We start from the raw sequence: 26,211 nt of genomic DNA, 5'->3' as shown, positions 1-26,211 counted from the left end.
AGAAGAGCGATGACCCTCTTTCTCAGATCCCTCGCTTGGTATTGGTCATTTGCATTTTTTTGACGTCACTGCTGTCATAGTACAGTTAATACGGTAATGTGCACGACAGTGAGGAAACTGTGAGCTGTGGCTGTACGTGAAGGGTTTTTACGACAGTAGACTTCATGCGTGAAAGTCGTGTCGCGTACATGTGAGCTGACCAACAAAAGCCGAATAAAGTAGACACTTAACCCGCTCCGTTTGACTGGACATTCCGTGATTTATTACACGGTGTCAGTGGTGAGGCATAAATTCACAAAGATAGTGAATTATGGCGAAGTTTAGCCCCCCAGGAAACTTTTGCTTTGATAAACCGACGGAATGGGCTGACCGGAAAAGACGCTTCGAGAGATTCAGAATGGCGACCGAGCTCCACAAGGACGATGGTGAAGTGCAGGGTAGTTCTCTAATATATGCGATGGCGAGTGAAGCAGAGACTATTTTCAAGTCTTTCGCTTTTTGCTGAAGCAGCACACGAGAAGGATTACAATATAGGCATGGATAAATACAACGAGTACTTTCCCCCTAAACGGAATATAATCCACGAGCGAGCCATTTCACACCAGCGGGGGCAGCAGCCAGGCGAGAGAGCAGAGACATTTATCAGAGCCCTTTATGAGCTATCAGAGCACTGCCAGTTCGGGATAAGCAGGGAGGAGAATATTCGTGACCGGATCGTGGTAGGGATTCTAGATAAAGAGCAGTCTCCTAAGTTGCAACTCATGAATGCTCTCACGCTAGCACAAACAATACAGTCAGTCAGAGACCGTTAGCATGCAAATTAGCAAGCAAGGGGAAGCTACAAGCGCTGCGGCAGCTGTGCAAGAGGTGCACGCACAGGGCGCGTGGAAGGAAAACCCGAAATGGCAACGTAACGCTAAACAGAAAGGAGGCAAAGACTCCAGAAACACGGAGCGCGGAGGAAAGTGCGGCAGATGTGGGGAAAATGGAAGAACACGACCTTCAGCATGGACCTGGGGGCCAGCACAACAGACAGCGTTTGAGAGGCTTAAAGAGCTCCTGATGACATCGCCTGTGTTGACATTCTGCGACGTCGACAAACCCACCGCAGTCTCAGCTGAGGCAAGTAGTAGCTATGGGATCGGTGGCGTGCTACTGCAGCTCCATGGGGAAGACTGGAAGCCAGTAGCATACTGCTCCAGGAGATTGACTGACTCAGAAACCACATACACGCAGATCAAGAAAGAGTGTTTGGCGTCTGTCTGGGCCTGCGAGTGGTTTGAAAAATACCTCTATGGCCTCGAGATTTACAAACTAGTGACAGACCACAAGCCCTTGGTTCCACTAATGAACAGCAAGGACTTAGACAATGTTCCACTATGGTGCCAGAGACTTCTTATGCTGCTCACGAGGTTTAAACCCATAGCTGAGTATGCACCTGGAAAGACACTCGTGGCAGACACACTGTCAAGGAGCCCTGTAAGCCACACAGAGAAAGAGAGGGACGCACACTCAGATGTGGAGTGCTACATCACAGCTGTCATTGAGAACATGCCTGCTACTCCACAGAAGCTGGCCAGCATCAGAGCAGCCACAGCAGCGAATGAGACGCTACAGACGGTGATCAGACACATCAGGTCAGGGTGGCCTGAACATGTGAGTAAAGGCCCAGGTAACATAAGAGAGTATTTACCAATGAAAAGTGAACTTTCAGAGTATAATGGAATGGTTACTAGGGGATGCCGAATAGTGATACCTGAGACATTGAGGACAGACATTCTTGATAGGATTCATGATGGACATCAGCGCCTCACAAAATGTTGGGAGAGGGCAAACGCCTCTGTCTGGTGGTCGGGCATTTCATCACAGATAAAGCACAAGGTGTCGTCATGTCAGTTTTGCTGTGAGTCAAGAAGAGCACAGCAAAAAGAGCCATTGATCTCTGCTCCGCTCTCTGACAGGCCATGGAAGCATATAGCTCTGGACCTGTGTGAGTACAACAAACAGAACTACACAGACTACTACTCTAGATACACAGAAATTCTATACATGACAACAACAACCAGTGCTCAAGTCGCTCGGAAACTAAAAGCAACATGTGCCCGGTACGGCATACTAGATGTGGTCGTGAGTGACAATGGGCCACAGTTCTCGAGCGCCGAGTTTCAAGACCTAGCCCATGAGCTCGATTTTAAACATATCACCTCGAGCCCACACAACGCACAAGGAAACGGTCACGCTGAAAGGGCCGTGCATACTGCAAACAGAATCCTGAAACAGAAGGACCCTCTCATTGCACTCATGTGCTACAGGTCGACTCCGTGCAGCACCACAGGAGCCAGCCCAGCTGAGCTCCTAATGGGCCGGAAGATCAGGACGACGCTTCCTACCCTCGAGAGAAACCTGCAACCTAGATGGCCTAATTTGCAACGGATCAAGCTGAAGGACAAGGCCGAAAAGAAGAAGCAAGCCTTCTACTATAACCAACGTCACAGGGTGAGATCCCTACCTCCACTGCAGCCAGGTGGTCATGTTCTCACCAAGCTGGACCACCAGAAATCCTGGACAACTCCTGCAGTAGTGACCAGCGAGTGTCACACCACGCTCTTACCTCATTGAGACACAGAAGGGTGGAACGTTCCGGTGTAACCGTCGCCATCTTCAGACGATGCCTGCTCCAGAGCCAGCTGGGAGCATAGCGCCTGTCTCACCTGTTCGCAAGGACGCCAATCAAGAGCCCTATGACACAGTTGGACATGGGACTGGTCCACACACCCCCAGTGTCAGCATACATGCTGGTACAGAGAAACTGTCACAGACCAGGTCTGGACGGGTCATTAAACCAGTTGTTAGATTGGACTTGTGAGTGACTGTGTTCTCATATCTCATGGCCTTTGGGAGGATATACATTTATGAAAATAGGGGGGGGGGGAGAAAAGGGTGAACAAAAGAAAAAAAAGGCTTCCAGATGGTAAACTATGTAACTAAGGAGTTATTTGGAAATGTCAGCACAGCTGAAACATAAGAGCAACTCTCACCTAAACCAGCTGTGCAGGTACAGTGAGCACCCAGCACAACCCCATCCTTATGGATGACAACCCAAGGCTTCAGCTGCGGTTCATTAAGCCTCTGTGAATGATTCACCTGTTGTAGGAATTAGATTGCAACATTTATGTAGAATACACTCATTGAAAATAACGATATGATTTGATCAACAGTTTTAAGGGGGTGGGGGTGAGGGAGGCTGCTAAATTGTTCATTACTACAGCTAACGTTAGCCTGAAGGGCTAATGTTTTTAGCCACAATGCTAACCTAACCAAGGTAATCTGACAAAGTGCTTCGTATCGAGATCACATCACACTTACTTTTCCTGTAACAGCAGAGAGGCGTTTTGCTGGGATATTACAAAATTGGATACCTGACACAAACCCCGATTTTGTCCATTTATAGCCTTCCAGACTTTTATAAGCCTTTAAAGAGCTGCCGGTGTAGACAGACGGAGGGGTAGTTGATCAAGTAGTTATATGTCGGGAATGTCATTTGTAACCCCAGTCGGTTTAAAAAGGATGCTAGGAAGGTTATAGGGATTGGATATTTGTAATCTTTTAAGTTTTTTAGAATATAGGTCTATTTCGTGACTTTGAAAATGGGACGTGTACTCAGATGCTATATACTTGGCGCTGTCCATTGTACTGCTCCGGCAGTAGTTTTTTCCCTGCCAGTGGGTTAAAATTCTGTTTTTTGTGACGTAACCGCTACAGCTCTATAGTGTGGGAGAGAAGGTAATAATGGGAAAGATTCACATGTTTAGGACTTGGATGCAGCTTGGCTGTTAATGAGAATCGTATTTGTAAGTGGGAACTAGTGCGATGTGACATGAACGCGGCAGAGGCGGGAAACTGGTAATTCCGATGTGACTTGACGCGGCATGAGACTGCACAGAGACCTGAAACGAACAGTGGTGCCTAGCTTCACGTCCACCACAGAAATGTCACGTTAAGTTACGATTCCCCACATTAGTTTGTGTGAAAGAGCGTTTACTGGCTTCAGTCACTGGTTTGTCCAACATTAGGTAGCAGCAAATTGCTACGTCACTAGTTACTTTACTCTATTGCTGGAATGCGCTGTAGCTCGCTAGCTAACGTTAGCTCGTTCTCACACATATACAGTTGCTAGCTAGGTCTCTAACCTAAATCACAACCACAAGTTCACCATCTGAAAGACACTTCTTGTTTGTGAAATAATGTTTCAGTCATGCCACAGTCATTGCTGAGTAAATGAAACTAATGCTGTGTCCCAGGCACCTTCAGAAATAGGGAAATCTCTGATCTCCAACTTTAAAAAGTAGGATGGAAGTGAGTCCGGCTTGAATTCATCATGTCACCAATGTTAATCCATGCAGTGTTTAGTAATTTGCTTTTTTTTTTGTTTATAATGTTTGGCAGCGATAGAATGAAAAGAAAGGGACAGACAGACATTCAATGGTTTTTAGCCCAAAAGACATCCAGCTAGCCAGCTGGCCAAAATAAGTCAGAGCAGTATCAGAGCAGAGAGAGAGCAACAGAGAGTCCAGCAGGAGTCAGCCAAGAGCAGGGCAGCTCCAACCCCTCTTCACTAGGTCAGAAAACATTTAGGCACAGCAAGATAATGACAACAGGTAAAAAATAACTGCATTCAATATAACATGACACTGAAGTTCACAAATGGACATACTGATGTGAGATTATTTAAGCAAATGCCTGAATTCTTGTCCCTTATGGTGACGAGGCTGGGCCTTGCGTTCCCATGTCTACCAGAGCTCTCACGGAATGTTTCAATTATTGAGTCTTTACCTTAAATTTTTTACTAATAGTTGTGATGGTATAGTTGTCATATGGCATGGTTTTAGCTGAATACAAGCATGGATTTTTGTAACGTGTTTTAGCGGCAAATTTAGATGACTCGAATTCAGATGACGACAGCCAGAGTGAGGTTGGAGCAGAACCATCGTCTCCAAAACCTCTCGTCTCAGAGTCACCAAGCAGTTATTCTGCTGTTGTAGGACCTGCTGGTAAGCTATTGTTTTCATACTGCTATTGTAGTGAGCGGAATATAAATTACATAGGCTACTTCTGGATCAACATTTAGGTAATTACTGTTTGTGTATGTCATGATGACAGTTGGGTTATGAAAAAGGAGGTGCATTACAGTTTGAGTAAAGGTTAAGTAAGTCTTATTTCATGTGCTTATTTCCAGACATTTCCCAGCAAGGATCCTGTGCAGCACTCAAATAATTATTCTGCTCCCCTAGGACCTGATGGTATGCGTATGTTTTCATCCTGTAAATGTTGCTAATGGAACTTTAGTAAACTTCATATTCATTAACAGTGATTTATTGTCTGCATAAGGAAGGAATGACCAGTGAAATGTACACCTTACCGAATAAGGAATCGTGCATGGCTGTTGGATATATTCTTGGCCCCTTTGTGTAAAATGTGGCCCCTGCTTTAGAAAAATCCTAGAGCCGCCCCTGTGCAGACACTGTAGACTTTTTCTCCCAGTGCATGCCCTCAACAAGAAAAGGAGCAAACTCATTATCTAGCGACAGTGTATGTGTAGAGAAGATTCTGGCACCAGTTTTCAAAAGAATTCACGGTCTCTCTATTTTAGTTAGGCACTACTGCTTTGGTGCTCTGTGAATGGTAGCCATGTCAGCAATAGCCTCCCGATTCGTGTTTAGCAGTAGAGATAATCTACAGTGTGACTCACAGGAGTATGAATGCGCCGGATTCCCGCACTGATAATCTTCAACATCAAGAGTGTAAGTTTGTTAAGTGCTGCCACCACACCAGTATAAAGTGAGGACACTCACAAAGCCACAGACACAATCCGGTAAGTGCATAGATGATTTACTGAATGATGTCAAGGTAACGGCGGCACAGTGGTGCAGTGGTTAGCGCGGTCGCCTCACAGCAAGAAGGTCTTGTGTTTAAGCCCCGGGGTAGTCCAACCTTGGTGGGTCGTCCCGGGTCGTCCTCTATGTGGCGTTTGCATGTTCTCTCCGTGTCTGCGTGGGTTTCCTCTGGGGGCTCCGGTTTCCTCCCACAGTCCAAAGACATGTAGGTCAGGTGAATCGGCCATACTAAATTGTCCCTAGGTATGAATGTGTGTGGGTGTATGTTGGTCCTGTGATGGCCTGGCGGCCTGTCCAGGGTGTCTCCCAGCCAGCTGCCCAATGACTGCTGGAATAGGCTCCAGCATCCCGGCGACCCTGAGAGCAGGATAAGCGGTTCAGATAATGAATGGACGGAGGTCAAGGTAACAAGTGAGACGGACACAACCCAAGTAACTCAGAAGTACACAATACATTTTTAACACATCGTAGTCATCACCATCACCCCCCCCACACACACACACACACTCACACACACACACACACACACTCCTCCTCCTTCTCACTCTCCCCTCTGATCTCTCTTGAGTCTCTGGTATCACTGCAGTGTGCAACAGGGAAGAGGAAGCTGTGGTTTACTCTCTGAATGTCGTGTCGTACTTTAACTCTCCTCAACACGCAACTCAGTCTGTTTCAGTGAAGAGTCAACGCGGGGGACTGCTGAGAGGGGGGGGACCATCCCTGTATCTCATAACCACGATCTGTGCATAAGCTATCCAGCCCCGTGTGTGTGGCTCCATCTTCACCATGCGTCCTGCTGGACTCCTCTCCGTTCTGCTGGGCCTCCTAGATGCCTCTGGGGCCCTGGCTCCTCCACGTATCTCCTTCAATCTCGGTAGGTTGACCATTTATCTGCTGTAGAAAATTGATGAACAGACATGAAACAGATCCAAACTCTAAATAGACTCTTGGTTTAAAAAAAAAAAAAAACTATATTAAACTGATATGTGCCGGTTTATATATTGTCTTCAACTGTTGGAAATACGGACACTTTTCATAACATGCGGAGGTATTCATAGAATTCAGTCTTGACTGACTTCAGTAGATGGGGCTGTCTCACTGTACTGTGTTAATAGCAAATTTTAAGGGCTGTCTGATGGCTGATTTACTGAAACATCATATTACACAAGGCGGTTCAGTTACAGGAAGAGACGAGCGAGTTGAAGACCCTCGGCGTCATAACGGATTTTTTAACGTGTGACTGAATGATGTTCATCCTCCTCTCCGCAAGAGAAAACTTGGCACACGAAGAATCAAAAACTGCCATAATCACTCACCATCATGCTGATTGATTTCCATGGGCCGCACTTTAAATCAACCATTTGTTTGTTCGTCACCGTCCAAACCAGTAGTGACATTTTAGAGAGTCCATTTAGATCACAGTGAAACATTTAATCGCATCTGATCTGATCTATCTTCAACTTACTCTATGAACAAGCTTTGCTTTTTTCTTCTTTTTTTTTTACAAATTTCCAGAAAGCAATCTGTTTTCTCACATGTGAAACACAAAGAAAAGAGAAAAAAAATCACAGTTTTATGTCCTGATCGGATATGAACACACAAAGTCATTATGTTGCATAGTAAATGTATGTGCACATACTCTGTGTGCATGTGCGAGGTTGGTAGTCACTCACGAAATAAAACATAAGAATCGCAGGAACCCCAGGAAAGACCAACAATACACAAGAGGGGGAATTTCTGTACAGGTTGCATTGTAAATATTGTTTTAATGGACTAAGATAGTCATACACATTTAAATGAAATGCACATTAACAGTGTAAGTGTTCTCCTTTAATATGTTAGTATGTTTGTGTTAGTATATTTATCATTGAATATTGATGTACTGGTGAGATCCGTGTGACAATTTATTCATGTTTATTACCGCTGTCATCTGTCGCTCATCCCTCAGTAGGTAGTATCACCTGGATGTGGTGTCAGTGTTAACCATGGCGGATGTCTCTGTCCTTACTACAGTCCTCAATAGGAATAATGTGTTTCACCATCTATCCATCTATCTGAGCAGACGACTTCGTGCAAAACATCATCAGAACCAGAATCAGAACACTTTATTCATCTCCGAGGGGAAATCGGGTCCTACTACAAGAAGATAGAAACAAATAGAAACAAGAAAAACAAATAGAAATAAAAGATAAAATAAGACATAGAAATAAGAACAAAATATATAAACAAGCATGATGCACATAACACCTTATCTATACTGCACTACCGCAGCACAAAACAAGCAGCACAAACAAAACCCGACAGGGTAAAACAAGTAGAAGGGCCGGTCCAGTGACCATTAACTCCGAGTGTCTGACACTCTTGAGGGAGGAGTTGTAAAGTTTGACGGCCACAGGCAGGAATGACCTCCTGTGGCGCTCTGGAGAGCATTTCGGCAGAATGAGTCTATTACTAAAAGTACTCCTGTGCCCGACCAGCACATCATGGAGTGGGTGGGAGACATTGTCCATGATGGCACATAACTTCAACAGCATCCTCCTCTCAGAAACCGCCACCAGAGAGTCCAATTCCACCCCCACAACATCACCCCACTTGCGGATCAATTTAGTGAGTCTGATTGCATCCGCTACCCGCAACCTGCTGCCCCAACACACAACACAACAGCAAACAGGAGAGCACTGGCCACCACAGACTCATACCACATCCCGAGCATTGTCTGGCAGATGTTGAAGGACCTCAGCCTCCTCGTAAATTAGAGACGGCTCTGTCCTTTCTTGTAGAGGGCATCAGTGTTCTTAGCCCAGTCCAGTTTATTATTTATATACACCCCCTAGGTACTTGTGGTATCCCGCAGTGTCCACACTGACCCCCTGGAAGGAAACAGGGGTCACTGGTGCCATGTCCCTCCTCAGATCAACAACCGGCTCCTTTGTCTTGGTCACGTTGAGCTGCAGGTGGTTCTGCTCACACCATGTGACAGTTTCCTACCACAGCCCTGTACTCACCGTCCTCGCCCTTACTGATGCATCCAACCATAGCAGAGTCATCAGAGAACTTCTGAAGATGGCAGGACTCTGTGTGGCAGTTGAAGTCCATGGTGTAGAGGGTGAAAAGAGAGGGAGACAGACTTTGGCATGTAAAGGATCATTCACAGATATATAGATTTTAATGAATAATACTTTGAGAAAAAAATCTGTTGTTATTATACGTTTACTTAGCCCCCATTCTCCCGAGCGTGTGATCAGAAGTCAGGGGTCAGAGGTCATGGCTGGATGGTAGCAGGCCGGTGGGAAATGCTAAGTGCAGTTTCTAGTCTTAATGGACCCCAGGGAAAACAATTTGAAGGTCGATGTACCTTCGCTGAAAGTTGAAAAAAAAAGTTTTTGGATGAAGTTAGTTGAGCCGAAATTGAGGTATTCATACATTCATGGTTCCTACGCAGTTTAATAATTCAACCAAGCTGGCTTCATCAGGGCAAACAAGACTTAAATATGTTTTGTTGAGTTACCACATCAAAACTCATTTCACACCTCTTAGTAAGAAGACATCACACGTATGAGGGATATGTATCGGAACGTGTAGTCCTCCAATAAACCACCTGTTTGAACATAGTTTCCATTTGTCTCTTAACTATACATCAAGTGGTTAGCATTGCATGAGAGAGGAAGAGAGAGAGAGCGATAGTGAGACTTTATTAGTCTTACAGATGACACACACACACACATGCAGGTTTAGACCAACAAGAACAGGTTCAGATCACAGTGTTGAGAAAATAAATCCAGTTGGCCTTTCCTCTTACTAAAAAAATGTCTGTGTTCCCCTCCCCCTTCAGACTTCTACTTTCTTGACGCCAATATATGTACCTTAATTGGCTTCTACAAAATGAGCAGAAAAAGAATAAAGTAGATTTTTACATGTGTTATCGTATTTGATCTTTCCCACATGTAATATAATTTCTTCGTTTCTTTTACATTTTGGCTGACATGCTGGTTGCTCTGGGCTGTTGTTCGTTCTGCTGTGTCAGACTCTCCCGGCCGACCGCTGGTCCACTTCAAAGACCCCACCCTCCACAAAGCCTCAACCTTATTGCTAAGCAAGAACAGCTCCACCTTGTACGTGGGGGCTCGGGATGCTGTGCTCAAACTGGATGTCGGCCAACCTGATGTCATCAGCCTGAAGAGAAAGGTGGGCTCCTCTACTTCATCTCCAATGATGCTTTGCCAGTCTCCGGCCCAGCCCTGGAGAAAAGGTGCCTTAGTTTACAGTCAGTGATGGACTCCAAACTAATTATTCATTAATTTAAGATTTTATTTTTATTTTTTTCCCCAAATGTTCAAACACTGTCAAAAAAAGGAAGTACTTTGTCCAAAAGAGCCATTAAGTAACATTGATGAATATAAGTCAACTTTACTAATCAACGAAAAGTTAAATAAGAGCCCCTTGTCTATGACAGTGTGGACATGGGCTACATCCACGCGCCATCTCTGTGGCTAGCCATATTAGCATTAACCGCTGCTAGCAGATGAGGAACTCCGCCTGTTGATCATCATCAGCTTAAGGGATAAAGTTTGATTCACCAACTTGCCCGGGGACATTCTACCACTGTGCAACACAGTGCCTGTTGATAAGACTGCCATTGTTTGGAATATTAGATTTTTTTTTAGGAATTAAGATTTTTCATTTTTACAGAAGCCTCATATTCCCAAAAAATCCTATTTGTAACATGCTCTTGCTCTGTAACTGTGAATTCTGCTGTGGTACAAAATGACATCCCGCTAGGGATCTATCTATCTGTCTGTCTGTCTGTCTGTCTATCTATCTCTATCTATCTATAGATTTATCTTAAATAGTTAAGCAACAATTTTCTTTGTTGGGTGTAGATGACTGATCTTACTGTAATGCTGAAGATAAAAGCCTCTTTTTTTCCTTTTCTGTACAGTATGGTTACCCTGACAACCAGCTGTTCCCATAACAACATCATCTATCTGTGTTCAGAAGTAACCTGTCTATGTTACCATGTCGAACATGTTGACCATGTTACCGTGGCCATTGCCACTCCTCCTTCTTATTTTGGAAGATGCTCCTGTTCTCTGGGGACGTTTGGTGGAACCTTTATTTTGGAAAAGACAGCCAGACCTTTCTTTGTTAACAACCCAGAAAACATATCTGGTTGGTTGCCATACCTATGGCAGCCCCCTATAGTAACCCGCTCCGAGAATCGGGGTTTGGGTGTCCCAGTGATCCTGGGAGCTGTGTTGTTGGGGGCAGTAGCTCCTGGTAGGGTCTCCCAAGGCAAAATGGTCCCAGGGGGAGGGGCCAAACTAAGAGCGATTCCCAAGAAACCCTATGAATTTACAACAGCAGAGCCACAGCACCTCGCCCAGAAAAGGGAAACTGGGGTCCCCTCCTGGAGCCAGACCTGGGAAGGGAGCTCGCTGGCAAACATCTGGTGGCTGAGCCTTGGCCCATGGGGCTCGGTTGGGCCCAGCCTGAAAAAACAACATGGAGCCACCACCCCGTGGACTCCCCACCCATGGGGATGAGCATTGGGGTAGGGTGCAATGCAGGCTGGGCGGCAGACAAAGGCAGGGACTGGGGTGTGCCAACTTCCGGCATCTCAGACTGGTTCTTGGGACGTGCAATGTCACCTCTCTGGCAGGGAAGTAGCCTGAGCTGGTGCGAGAGGTGGAGTGGTACCAACTAGATATAGTTGGGCTCACCTCCACACATAGCATGGGCTCTGGTATCAAATTCCTGGAGAGGGGCTGGACTCTTTACTTTTCCAGAGTTGGCCAAGGTGACAGGTGCCGGGCAGGTGTGGGGCTACTCACAAGTCCCCGGTTGGGCGCCGCCATGTTGGAGTTCTCCCCGGGGAATGAGAGGGTCACCTCTATATGACTGCGAGTCACTGGGGGGGAAGCTCTGACTGTTGTGTGTGCTTGTGCACCGAATAGCAGTTTGAAGTATCCGGCCTTCTTGGAGTGTCTGGGTGGTGTCCCGGATAGGGGACACCACCCACCACCCACACCTGGGGACTCTATAGTTCTGCTTGAGGAATTCAACGCTCATGTGGGCAACGATGGAGAAACCTGGAGGGGCGTGATTGAGAGGAACGGCCTCCCCGATCGGAACCAGAGCGGTGCCTTGTTATTGGACTTCTGTGCAAGTCATGGATTGGCCATAACAAACACCATGTTTGAACATAAGGTAGTTTATAAGTATACTTGGTACCAGAAAACCATAGGCTGAAGATCGATGATAGACTTTGTGATCGTATCATCAGATCTGCGGCCATATGTTTTGGACACTGGTGAAGAGAGGAGCAGCACTGTCAACTGATCACCACCTGGTGGTGAGTTGACTCAAATGGTGGGGAAGGCTGCCAGACAGACCTGGCAAACCCAAATGTGTAATGAGGGGGAACTGGGAATGTCTGACAGAGGCCCCTGTCCGTGACATCTTCAACTTCCACCAAGAGGTTCGTGTGTATCCTGAGGGAGGCTGGGGACATGGGGTCTGAGTGGTCCATGTTCAAAGCCTCTATTGCAGATGTGGCAGGTAGGAGCTGTGGTCATAAGGACATCGGTGCCTGTTGAGGTAGCAACCTAAGAACCCACCAGGTTGGGGATGAGTTGTTGCCTCAAGTGAAGGAGTTCAAGTATCTCGGGGTCTTGTTCATGAGTGAGGGTAGGATGGAGTGGGAGATTGACTGGCGGATTGGTGCAGCACATCAGCAGTAACGCGGACGTTGTACCAGACCATTGTGGTGAAGAGGGAGCTCAGCCGAAAGGCAAAGCTCTTAATTTACCAGTCAATCTTTGTTCCAACTCTCCCCTATGGTCATGAGCTTTGGGTAGTGACTGAAAGGGTGGGATCGCGGATACAAGCAGCTGAAATTAGTTTCCTCCGTAGGGTGTCTGGACTCAGCCTTAGAGATAGGGTGAGGAGCTCGGACATCCAGAGAGAGCTCGGAGTAGAGCCGCTGCTCCTTTGCGTTGGAAGGAGCCAGTTGAGGTGGTTTGGTCATCCGATTAGGATGCCTCCTGGGTGCCTTCCTATAGAGGTTTTCCGGGCACGTCCAACTGGGAGGAGACCCCGGGGTAGACCCAGAACTCACTGGAGGGACTACATGTCCAATCTGGCCTGGGAACGCCTTGGGATCCCCCAGGAGGAGCTAGAGGGAGTTGCTGGGGAGAGGTACATCTGCAGTGCCCTACTTAGCTTGCTGCCACCGCGACCTGACCCCGGAGAAGCAGCTGATGATGAGATGAGATGAGTTGAGATGAGTAATACCTATGGTAACCAGGTGTTACAGTAACCATGATGCCATGATGATGTTTACTGTGAAAAACATATCAGTCAGTATACATGTGTTGGTTACTAGAAGTGCAGAGAACATTCTTCCAAATGATAAAATAACTTCCCAGATCAGCTACTGGACCTTCAACTGCCCAGTGACCATCAGTCTGTGGTTGTACTGGTCAGCTCTCAGGCGTGAACGTGAGGCAGGATGATGAAGTCAAAGAAGATGATGTTTAGTGAGGACTTCCGGATTAAACAGTTGAAACAGAAATGTCAAAGTGATTGCACTCCACAGACGTTGTTCAGTTGAGCTTGTGCTGTAATATCATTCATCTCTCTATCTGTACAGGTGGAATGGAAGCCGTCTCAGGTAGACCTGGCTCAATGTGCTGACAAACGCCAGGGTAAAACGGTATCTGGTCATGACAACACATGACACCCATCACATGACACCCCTCCCCCATGGCTCTCTGTGTGTGTGTGTGTGTGTGTGTGTGAGAATATATACATTTGTTAAAAGAAACACTCAACAGTAGGGAAAGTGCTCAACAAATATGGAGCAAGATAATTCAGTGAGTCAAGTAAATTCTTTATGAGACAGTACAAGCCTGTTTCATGCCATAAGCAATCACACACACACACACACACACACACACACACACACACACACACACACACACATATATATATATATATATATATATATATATATATAAAATCCAGTTAGTCAAGTAAATTCTTTATGAGGCAGGATTTAAAATTCTCTACTTGACTCTGGATTATTTTGCTCCTTATTTGTTGATCACTTTCCCTACCGTTGAGTGTTTCTTTTAATAAAGTTATATATATATATATATATATATATATATATATATATATATATATATATGTGTGTGCGTGTATGTGTGTGTGTGTGTATGTGTGTATATGTATGTGTGTATATATGTATATATACACAGAGAGAGAGAGAGCGATAGAGAGTTTTTTTTTTCCGGAAACCATCAATGGTGTAGATAAAAGTGCTGAAGAAATGAGGAGCAGAATATTAAGATAGATGTGGGAAAAAATGTATTTAAGTTTTTTCCTACATCTATCTTTATATATATAGATGTAGGAAAATAACAGATGTAGAAAAAAATACTATATATAATATATTAAGATAGATGTAGGAAAAAAACTTTAATTCATAGCAGTCCAAGCCTGTTCCGTGCGTCGCTCACTCATCAGCTGCCAAGTTGGCTATATACCACAAAGAAAAAAACCAGCTGATGAGTGCACAACACACGAGACACGCTTGTACTGCTATGAATTAAAAAATTTTTCCTACATCTATCTTGATATTACGCTCCTCGTTTGTTGAGCACTTTCATCAACACCATTGACGGTTTCTGGGAAAAAAAACCCCGCTATATACATATATCTCACATATAATAATACCATGAAAGTAATGTAATGATGATGATGATGATGATTTCTCTCCTTTTTCTCAGGCTGACTGTCCTAACTTCATCCGGGTGCTTCAGCACATCAACTCCACCCATCTGTATGCCTGCGGGAGCTTCGCCTATAATCCTCGTGACGTCTACATTGTAAGTCCATACTGACTCCACCCAAAACCTCACCCAGCCAACATCTTGTTTTCAACTCATCCAGTTGTGCCTCTGTTGACTGAGTCGCTCCACATGTCTTTGTGGAGTGTGTACACCTCTGATCCAGTTAAGAAACCACATCTCTGTTTCTTTTAGGACAGAGAGAGTCTTTCTCTGTCCCCTGTTCCCAGTAAAACCACAGAGGCTAAAGGACGCTGTCCGTTCAACCCATTTCAGAGGAACACCGCCATCACCATTGGTGAGCTTGGTTAATGTTTCTTTATCGGTGGTTGCTTTGGTAACACACTGTTGTCTGTGAATCCATAGAAAGGAATGACAGAGAATAAATGCCTGGAGTTGAACTCAGCCTGGCAGCTATTTTCCATACGCTGACTTTTCAGACGCACTCTTATTTAGCAGGAAATAACATCTCTTTATTTACAGCTGTGGTTGACCTTTTTAATCTGTGTCCAGGTGGGGAGTTGTTTACAGCCACGACCTTGGATTTCAGGGGAATCAAACCTGTGATTTCTCGCCATCTCAGCAAGGGTGGCCGCCCAGACGTCAAACAGGACTCCTCTATGAAGTTACTGGAGGGTGAGGGGATCACTGGTCATCAGCTCTTGTATCTCCAGTATCTGTTAATTAGTGTGACAGTACGCAAATAGTAGACGATGGGCGTAGGTCACCAACAGTAATAGTGATTGGTACTCAGGAGACCAAAGGTCAGAGCCACAGCACCATGACAACAGATGGAGTCACAAATATACCTGCATCTCTAGAATCATAATGGATGATAGAGAAGTGACAGAGACATATCTCAGACTTTTTCTCAGTTCTATTCTTTTCTTCTTTGTCAGTGTCTCTGATCTGTTCTTCGGGTGTTTTAACCTCCGACCTGGTTTCTGTTCATTGCTTACAGCCTTGTTGGTATTTTTGTTGAAGATGTAACATCAGTCTGTTAATAATAGCAATAATGAATTACATTTATATAGCGCTTTATCTAGATCCCCAAAGCGCTTCACACTGAAGGTGGAAACTCACTTCAACCACAACCCATGTGTAGCACCACCTGGGTGATGCAGAGCAGCCATTTTACACCAGAACGCTCACCACACATCAGTTTGAGGTGGAGGAGGAAATCATTGACTCAGTTGTACCAGTTGTTCTCTATTTCTGAAACATGCCGTGACTCTTATTTCTTTTTCCTGTTTTCTCATTTCCTGTGTGTGCGCTTCAGAACCCTCATTTGTTGGCTCATCGTTCGACCATGAGGAGGGCAAACTCTACTTCTTCTTCAGTGAAGTTGGGAAAGAGTTCAGCTTTCTGGATGAACTGCAAGTGGCCCGGGTGGCCCAAGTCTGCAAGGTACCTCTGTCAGGATTCATCAGATCCTCTTCACCCTGTGCACCTGTTCAACAACCTATGCAAAAACAACAAAAAAAAAATCCCCCAAAATTTGTTTTCTACTTCTTTTACATCAAGATCTAATAATGTTAAGTTAATCTAAAACAAGTTACGTTTTTGTGATTGAGTCATCAAGTCCGAGCAATATCCCAACCAATAATATGAAATATTTTTTACTGTCCAATCAAATTACATCCCTCCCTATGTATTATCCTGCCCTAATATCCTGTTTTACTTGGAAATACAAGAAAGATGCTCTGCATGCCAGTTCGCATTGTCTTTAATGTTAGTATATTGTGTTTGTGAATATTGTAAAGTCTACCAGGTGTACTCAAGCTTATCCCTCTGCACCTGTTTTTTTTCTGTTTTTACTGGATTTCTGTGTGCTGTTTAATTTGGCTCTGTAATAAGCACGAGCTGTGGAAAAGAACTCCTCACTGATGAAAACCAGCTATTCATGTAACTAATGAGAGGATTAATGTTCTTACCTGTGAAATACTTAAACAAGGGAAGGGGATTTAATTTATCTGTTGATGCATTTAAAAACAGTCACAGTGAATCCGTTCATCAGTGATCCAGTGCAGTGGTTCTCATGGCGTCATTCATTACATTCACCTTTTGTTCCTGGTCTAAAACCTCCCTGGTAGATATCTGGAAGGCTGGAATGTGTAGGGGCGTAACTTGTAGCACGGCTCCCATCACTTGCCCTAAAGTTATCCTCAGTGTGTGTGTGTGTGTGTGTGTGTGTGTGTGTGTGTTTGTGTGTGTGGGTGGGTGGGTGGGTGGGGGGGAGTCTTGTACTGACAAGTGGGCGTTTCTTGTACTGATGTGGGCGTGTGCTGCACTGTGGGGTCATGTCTTGTACGTTACGTCCCTCTCTTGCAGTCCAAAAATACATACTGTTGATTTAAAAGGGGCGGCATGGTGGTGCAGTGGTTAGCGCGGTCGCCTTGCTACAAAAAGGTTCTGGGTTCGAGCCCCGGGGTAGTCCAACCTTGGGGGTCGTCCGGGTCGTCCTCTGTGTGGAGTTTGCATGTTCTCCCCGTGTCTGCGTGGGTTTCATTCAGGGGCTCCGGTTTCCTCCCACAGACACCTGACCTACTAAATTGTCCCTAGGTATGAATGTGTGTGTGGACCCTGTGTGATGGCCTGGCGGCCTGTCCAGGGTGTCTCCCCACCTGCCGCCCAATGACTGCTGAGATAGGCTCCAGCATCCCCGTGACCTTGAGAGCAGGATAAGCGGTTCGGATAATGGATGGATGGATGGATGATTTAAAAGGGGGTTAGACCAGCGCAGCTTCTTGGTTTAAAGCTGATATAAGGAGTTTTAGATTTTTGTTGACTTTGTGCCCGCTGTGACAAAAGCAGTAGTTTTTCACAAACAACTTCATTGTCTCAAAGATCTCAGCCTCTGGTGGCTGGTACACTTGTTTTGAAGAGAAGAGTGATAGATGTATAAGGGTTTGATGAAAACAGCTGTTTGAAAGATATTTTGCCATGAGATAATGTATCTCTAACTATGGCTATGTATGCTATGTCTATGTGCTGTAACTTTTTAGGTCAGATTTTGCAGGGAATCTGACCTGGAGAGAAACATTTGGAATATAGCAACATGTAATTTTCTCACTGATGGTCCCACTTGATTATGGTGGTCCTATAGAGGCATCAACATTAAACTGAGACTGATAAATGATCAGTGAAGCACTTCTCATAACAGCTTTAACATGCACAATTTACAGAATTTTTAATCTCTGTGTCGGCCTTCTAGGATGATACAGGTGGACAGAGAACGCTCCAGAGGCATTGGACCTCCTTTGCCAAAGCTCAGCTCCTCTGTCGGCCCCCGAAACAGCTGCCCTTCAACGTCCTCCAAGACATGTTCACCCTCCAACCCCCAGATGGCGATAGCACCAATAAGGCACTATTCTACGGCGTGTTCACTTCACAGTGGTATGAAAACATTAAAACCAATCATTAATAGATAGAATCCCTTTTCCCAAAATATTAAACCCTGCAAATGCACAGAGCAGTGGTGACACTATTGCAGAGATTTAAGAGTTGAGTTCATACAATAATGAAATTAGGATACATAAGTCACCACATCAAGAAAGACTGGCTCCATAGCCAAGTAAGTAAGAGGACTGCAGTCATTACAGTGGACAGACAGCCTTAGCGTTCGTTTCTCCTATAATGCAGTTGCTATAAATAAGGTGTTTAGTGGCGCCCTCTAGCGGAAAGAGAGAAAGACCCAATTTCTTTTGCATCCTGACAGACTAAGCTTGTTCATTTCTCCTATAATGCAGTTGCTATAAATAACGAATGTTAGGGGTGGCGATAGGTAAATAAATAAATAATAGCCTAATGGTTGCACTTTCCGTGAGTAGGAGAGAGAGACTTCACTGCTCATTACGTGGTCCAACACTTTCTCTCTCACACACACACACACACACACACACACACACACACACACAGCAGCCCACTACTTGCAATAATTGTATCAAGTAGACTGCAACAACCTGAAACTGCCCGTGATGTCTGCGATATTGCAACTTTCAATTCAGTATTATAAAGTTAATTTTATAACATCGTTTTAGAAAAGTGCTATATAAATCAAGTTATCATTATTATTGTTATTATTATTATTATAAATGTAGTGGCTTCTTCTTCCCAATGTCTTCGAACTTTTGCGGCTCGCGCTCTTAACAGGCATAGTTCACGCAATATTCTATTGCGCACCATTTCGGCTTGGTGGTGAAGTTCAGCCATACTGTCATTAACGAGAGTATATGGCTCTTTAGGAAAACATGTTTCTTTTAGCCTGTTTACCTCGTTGACTTAAACAATACTCATTACATGAAAAATGCATCATTTGGGATTAAAAAAAGGTTGTTGGTAATGTACTGGCAACCCCCCACAGATGTATTATTTTACTGCTTTCATGGGAGCTCAGACCCCTCCTTATGGGGGCTCAGCTCCCACTGGCTCCCACATAACTCGAACCCTGGATATTACTACTTAAAAATGGCAATGGATGACATCCTGAAACCTTAATCATTCAGAAGCTAATGGAAAAAAAAACATTAACAAAATATGGGAAATGTTTGTGGCAAATGCACAGAAAATGTTTTCAAGATGGGAAACTAGTACTAGTTTAATAATAATTAAAATAATGATAATTTTAATATTTCAATGTTAAAAATATTTATGAATATTAAAATAATATTGATTTTAATATTTGAATAATGATACTTGTAGTAGAAGCGGTATCTCAGACACTGTTCTTGATTTAGGTCCATGAGTGTGGGGCAGTCTGCAGTGTGTGTCTTTACCATGGAGGTCATGAGGTCGGTGTTCTCTGGGGACTACAAGACTTTTGACATGAGCAAAGACCAGTGGAGTCTGCAGAGGGACAGAAACTCCAAACTGGGAACGGTGGGAAGCTTTTCAATGTGTTTTATTAAGGTCCCGTCATGTTGTGAGTGTGTGATTAATTCTCTGGGAATTACCTCCAGCAGAGTTGTCTTTGTTTTCTACCAGCAGAGAAATGTTTGCTTCAATTGCCACATTGCATGTGGTAGACTTCCTTGATATGATAGACTTATTTTCTCCTCTTTAGTTCTTCATAACCCCACACTACCAGATCTAACAGCCATACTGTCTAGTGATGTCACACCATCATTAGTCAGCTTTTCTGCATGTCCCGCCTATCACTGGACCACAAATAATGCTGCAGCTGTCAATCACGTTGCTCAGATTGCCCACTTGCTTTTATTATTGTGGTTTAAACCAAGTCTAAAAAATAAGCCTCGATTTAGAATGTGTAGAAAGTTCTGTTGCTAACACGGCCAATCTATGGCAAGCTATTTTAGCTTTAATTAATTTCTAGAGGATATCACAAATTCAGTTCTAACTGGTTGGAGTGCAAATTCTTGATATCAGAAATTCAGTTGTAACTAGTTACAATGTGTATTTCTGATATCAGAAATTTGATTTTAATAGTCAAAATGCATATCATTGATATTGGAAATTAAATTCTAACTTGTTAAAATGCTAATTCTTGATATAGGAAATTCTATTTAAACTAGTGAGATTTGAAATGTTTTTCTCATTCATTTCAATGGGCTTTGGAATTTGACCTAGTTAAAATGCCAATTTCTGATATCATAAAATCAATGTTGATATCAGCAATATAATTTCAATTAGTTAAAATACCAATTTCTTATATCATGGATTCAATTTTAACTAGTTGAAATACTAATTGTTGCTATCAGAAATAAATTTTTGACTAATTGAAAATCGATTTGTTGATATTAAACCAAATTTTCGATATCAAAATTCTTGTTATCGAAAATTGTATTCATGATATCAGAAATTGGCATTTTAACTAGGTGAAATTACAACCTCCTTTGAAATGAATGAGAAAAACGTTTTAAATCTCACCAGTTAAAATGGAATTTCCAATATCAAGAATTGTCCTTTTAACTAGTTAAAATCGAATTTCTGATATCAGAAATACACATTACAACTGAATGTCTGATATCAAGAATTTGGATTCTAACTAGTTAGACTTGAATTTGTGATGTCCTCTAGAAATGAATTAAAGCTAAACCGCCTTGCTATACAATCCAAGCTTAAGGGCCGTTCACACCAAGAACGATAACTATGACGATAACGATGTGAGCATCCACACTGATGAACGATAACGTTCTTTGAACAGTGGCGCCAAGCATGCACCGCACGCTGCAGCTTAGGAAAATAGATATTGATGGCTATTGATGCATAAAATGGATATTGATGACCTGTTACTGCTGTAACATTGCGCAGAAAAAGAAAAAGAAAACCAGAAGGGTATGGGTTCACGAAATCCTTCAAAGATGAAAGGATCGCCAACATTGTTGCGAGAGTTGTCGTCTTTTGAAGACAAATTTTATTCATACTTTCGTACGAGTCAATGTCAATTTGATGGTATCCTGGCAACTGTCAAAGAGGATATCAGCAGGGACCAAGCAAGCTTCAGCGCTTCCCCATCAGCACCAAAGACCATTTGGCAGTATGTCTCAGGTAAAATGACTTTTTTTTATGTGTAATTTGCAGCTTAATTATATTACGTTATATAAACGTTTAATAAGTTGTATACCACAATAGCCAAGACTGAGTGACTAGACTAGACCGTCTAAAAAGTGTTTCCTAAATGCCATCAATTAGCTTACATAAAAGAGGTAGGCTACACGGGCTATAGCCTACAAGTTCTTTAAGGGGGCAATGTAATTTTTACAAATTGCAAACTGAAACTATTATTATCATTATTATTATTATTATTATTACTACTACTACTACTACTGCTAGTAGTAGTAGTCGTAGTAGTAGTAGTAGTAGTAGCAGCCCAGTGCAAGTCTACACACCACAGTCACTCAAGAGGTCATTCCATGTCAACTGAACAATGAAAAGTGGATTTCGACACCCACCCCCATCTCAAATTGTTAAATTGATTCTATAGTTAGAAACCAACATTATAAGCATTGCTGCAATGTTAATTTGTAGAAAAATGTCCCCAAAATTAAACTAATTGATGGCACCCAAATTGAACACCACTATTTCATAGGATTTTAACTTATGCTATGAGGTGAGATTTTGTTTATTAATTACGTTTTTGTTTTAGGAACTTTGCCACAGGGGACTCATTCAAAACAATATACCTGAAATATCACATTGGAAAGTCCACAGTAGCAGAAATAATACCTGAGGTGTGTAGCGCCATATGGGAAAAATTGCAGGCTCTGTACATGCCAGGTCCAGCGGAGAATGGTTGCCTGGAAGTTGCAGCTGGATTCCAGGAAAGATGGCAGTTCCCCAGTTGCATTGGTGCCTTAGATGGGAAGCATGTGGTCATCCAGGGGCCATCAAACTCTGGATCCACCTTTTATAACCACATAGGCGGTTTCTCAATTGTTTTGATGGCCTTGCTTGACCACAGATACTGCTTCACCATCATTGATGTTAGTGGTCACGGTTCCAGCAATGATGGAGGCATATTTGCACTAAGTGCGTTAGGCAAGGCCATTAGAAATGAAACCCTAGCTATCCCCCAGCCAAGACTTCTTCCTGACTCTTCACAGCCAGTCCCCCATGTCATTGCGCAGGATGAAGCCTTTCCCCTCTCATGCAAGGTAATGTGCCCCCTTCCATGGAAAGGACCTGGATGAGGCTAAGGGGGTGTACAACTATAGGCTATCAAGGGCCAGGAGGCTGGTGGAAATCTCGTTTGGGATCCTTGCCTCCAAGTGGGAAGTATACCAAAGAAGGATCAGGTTGCAGTCTCAGAATGTGGATAAAGTGATAAAGGCCCCTCGTGTCCTTCATCATTAAAACCTCCAACCCAACAACTCAAGACCAGGCACCAGAGAGCGTGGCAGTTCCTAGAGCAAGTGGAGCAGTTGAGAACCTATACCACTGTGGGAATCATCCATCAACGGAGGCATTTTTGATTAGGGAGGCCTACAAGGACTATTTCATGTCCATTTCTGGAGCAGTCCCATGGCAGCAGAATGCCTGCTTTGGAGTGGCTCAGAAGAGTGAATTCGCTGAATAATTTGTTTATCGTTCATGTTATTTAGAAATATAATGCAATTTGGAACTCTTCATAATATTTGTAGTTAAGCAAAAGTATTCATCTACATTGATTGTAAAAGGCTGCTTATCACCTCAATTAACTGTTATTAAAATTTCTTAATGCCTTGTTATGAGGATTTTCTTGGCTCTTCATTTAGCCTGTTAAAGAAACTAAGAACATTTATGTAAACTTATTATTCTATACAGTCATTTGGGACCGTAAGAGAGTAGACTGTACTCCATGCCACTGTGCCAGACAGTTGGGTGAGAAGATGAATGCACCTGATTCATGGTCTCAATTTCAGCCCTATGGACCAGCTCATGGATTTTAAATTTATGAGTAGCCTAGGTATGTTCTGGCATCGTTCTCATGTAGGTAGACATCGTCTTAAAAAATCTGTCAAGCTCATCCTCCTGTTGCTGTTTCTTATGTTCTAAGTACTCCATTATACCAGTGTCAAGGCTAGACGGAGCAGTGGCAGCACTCTTTTTGGAACATGAGTTGGGTGTATATGTCCCTGGTTCTGCCCCTTTCTGCCCCTGCGGTGTCTGCACTGACTGTCCCACTTCTGCCTCCTCATCCTCATCTGGCAGGTTTCCCTGATGTTCTATAAAGATAATTGATTGTTAGCCATGTGGTTTGCTATATTTTACAGTTGCATGTGAGAAAAAAAATCTTGTTCTATGAGGTCCTTATTGAATAAATGTACCCCTTACAATTACAATCTGTACAATATTAGATTTATGATTATTGATTACAAACTCACTCCCTGTACTGCAGGTGTGGGATCATGAATTCCAGTATCCCAGCGTATTTAAATGGTTTCACAAATTTGCTGGGTCTCCACTCTTGCTGGCTGTCTCCTTTCTGCTAAATTGATATGCATTTGAATGAATGAATGAATGATTTATTTCGAACATGTAGATAAGCAGGATATAACATACAGATAAGCTATTGCCAATAATCTGACGTGATCAACAAATCCACACATCAAACTCAGCCAACAAATTTCCGCATGCATCAGATTATTTGTTACATGTTTGAAAAGGAGTAGGAGGAAGTGCACACTTGTTTTTTTCCTACCCCTTCTCACCTACTCTTAAGTTAATTCAGCTACTATACATTTCAAACTCAATTCCCACTGTGCCATAAAGTTCAAATTCAATGCAAGTTGTGCTTCACAATACAAACTCAACTACTGTGAACTGTACTGAACTGAACTGTGTACTGTGAGAAAAACACATCAAAACACATGAGAGGAAGAGAGAAAAAAAAGAAAAGAAAAACACATCCTAGTGTCATGTACCAAGAACAGATCTCAGTGCTATCTATGTACAACCCAAATATCCACTCGGAGTCATAGAAAGAAAAATAGAAAAATTTAATAAGAAATGTTTAGAGATAAATACAATTAAGACACTTAACACAACTCTTCATTGTCCCTTTATCTTGATAATCATCTCTTTCTGATATCTCTGATACTGATCCACTTTTTTCAGGCATTGTCACTCAGAAAAGTTTAGAATTACGTTTATAAAACATGTAGTGCCTGCTTAGACACATTCAAATGACCTACATGTACATAGCTAGCTAGCTATTTACATAATAACCATGAGGAGGCGATAATAATCATAAGGAGGCGAGACAGTTGTCTTTAGGCTACCTAAGGTAATACTAGATAGCCTACCAGCTAGCATTAGCTGTTCATAGTCGTCTCCTCTTCTCCATTAATAATAACAAAACACTTACCACTGATTCCCAGGGTGAGCCCGATTGCATCCCAGGTGTCCTTCTCCTTGACAGCAGCTTTATAAACATCTCATTTCATCTTCAACCACTTCTCCGGAGTAGGGTCGCCATGGCAGCAAGCTAAGTAGGGCACTCCAGACGTCCCTCTCCCCAGCAATGCCCTCCAGCTCCTCCTGGGGGAGCCCAAGACGTTCCCAGGCCAGATTGGACATGTAGTCCCTCCAGTGAGTTCTGGGTTTACCCCCGGGGTCTCCTCCCAGTTGGACATGCCCGGAAAACTTCCAAAGGAAGGCAGCCAGGAGGCATCCTAATCAGATTCCCGAACCACCTCAACTGGCTCCTTTCAGCGCGAAGGAGCAGCGACTCTACTCCGAGTTCCCTCTGGATGTCCAAGCTCCTCACCCTATCTCTAAGGCTGAGCCCAGACACCCTACAGAGGAAACTCATTTCAGCCGCTTGTGTCCACGATCTCACCGTTGAAGTCACTACCCAAAGCTCATGACCATAGGTGAGGGTTGGAACGAAGATTGACTGTTGAATTGAGAACTTTGCCTTCCGGCTCAGCTCCCTCTTCACCACAATGATCCAGTACAATGTCCGCATAACTGCTGATGCTGCACCAATCCACCTGTCAATCTCCTGCTCCGTCCTATCCTCACTCGTGAACAAGACCCTGAGATACTTGAACTCCTTCACTTGAGGCAACAACTCACCCCCAACCGGGAGGGAACAGTCCACAATTTTCTGGTAGAGAACTATGGCCTCAGACTTGAAGGTGCTAACTGATTCTCATTTCACACTCAGCTGCAAACTGCCCCAGCGCGTGCTGGAGGTCACGTTCTGATGAAGCCAATAAAACCACATCATCTGCGAAGAGCAGAGATTCAATTTTGAGGTTCCCAAAACGGACACACTCCTCACCTTGACTGCGCCTTGAGATCCTGTCCATGAATGTCACAGACAATCAGACACAAGGGACAACCTTGGCGAAGTCCGACACCCACCGAAAACGTGTTTGACTTTGTGCCGAGTATTGCGGACACAACTCTCACTTTGGTTATACACCTCGATGATGAGTCTCTCCATGGTCTCCGCAATTTCATCTGCCATGTTGAACGTGATACCCTGTAAATTCGGATAGATTTTGATTGGCTGTCAGTGTTTCTATCGTTCATTAAATTACTGTGAAAGTGATCCCAATGATATCATTTGTCACTCTCGTTATAGTTGCGGTGTGAATGCCGCCATTCATTTGAATGAAAACGATTTCTACAATGGCATATTTATATTTACCGTTCTTGGTGTGGATGGCCATTTAAACTGGTACAACAGTGTGGAAGCAGCTGGTCTAAAACAGTGTTAGCATAACAACCTAACATCTTTTCTTAAATGGAAGATTTTTTTTTCTATTCAGCATCATGAAGGTAGACATTTTCTCAGGAGGGTTCCGCACTGTTGGAATTGAACCTTTAACCCTGGCAGTACGAGTGTCTTGCTTTTACCCTGTGGACCCGGGATCCACAAATTTATTTCAGAGCCATTGAAAAACGAATTTAACTTGACCTCCGGATTAAGTCTAAGTACTGTTGTGGCGAGTCAGAGTAGAAGAATTTGCAATTCCTGTGTTCCGAACGTCACATGACCTCGAGAGTGCTGCTTA

General features: G+C 43.6%; 1 protein-coding gene across 1 annotated transcript in view; it reads left to right on the top strand.

Moving 5' to 3' along the window:
- The first annotated feature begins 6,502 nt into the window (after positions 1 to 6,502).
- LOC130117983 (semaphorin-4A) overlaps positions 6,503 to 26,211 on the top strand; it is a 28,055-nt gene continuing 8,346 nt past the window's right edge. Inside the window, exons 1-9 of the mRNA XM_056286272.1 lie at positions 6,503 to 6,768; positions 9,919 to 10,079; positions 13,546 to 13,608; positions 14,687 to 14,785; positions 14,942 to 15,044; positions 15,260 to 15,382; positions 16,026 to 16,153; positions 17,961 to 18,142; positions 19,483 to 19,624. Coding sequence (XP_056142247.1) covers positions 6,681 to 6,768; positions 9,919 to 10,079; positions 13,546 to 13,608; positions 14,687 to 14,785; positions 14,942 to 15,044; positions 15,260 to 15,382; positions 16,026 to 16,153; positions 17,961 to 18,142; positions 19,483 to 19,624 — 1,089 coding nt within the window. The 5' untranslated portion in view covers positions 6,503 to 6,680. The remainder of the gene's footprint in view (positions 6,769 to 9,918; positions 10,080 to 13,545; positions 13,609 to 14,686; positions 14,786 to 14,941; positions 15,045 to 15,259; positions 15,383 to 16,025; positions 16,154 to 17,960; positions 18,143 to 19,482; positions 19,625 to 26,211) is intronic.

Source organism: Lampris incognitus, chromosome 9 (assembly GCF_029633865.1).
Source record: "Lampris incognitus isolate fLamInc1 chromosome 9, fLamInc1.hap2, whole genome shotgun sequence".
Classification (NCBI taxonomy): Eukaryota; Metazoa; Chordata; class Actinopteri; order Lampriformes; family Lampridae; genus Lampris; species Lampris incognitus.
The sequence above is the reverse complement of the archived record's forward strand: the minus strand, read 5'-3'. Positions and strand labels throughout refer to the sequence as shown.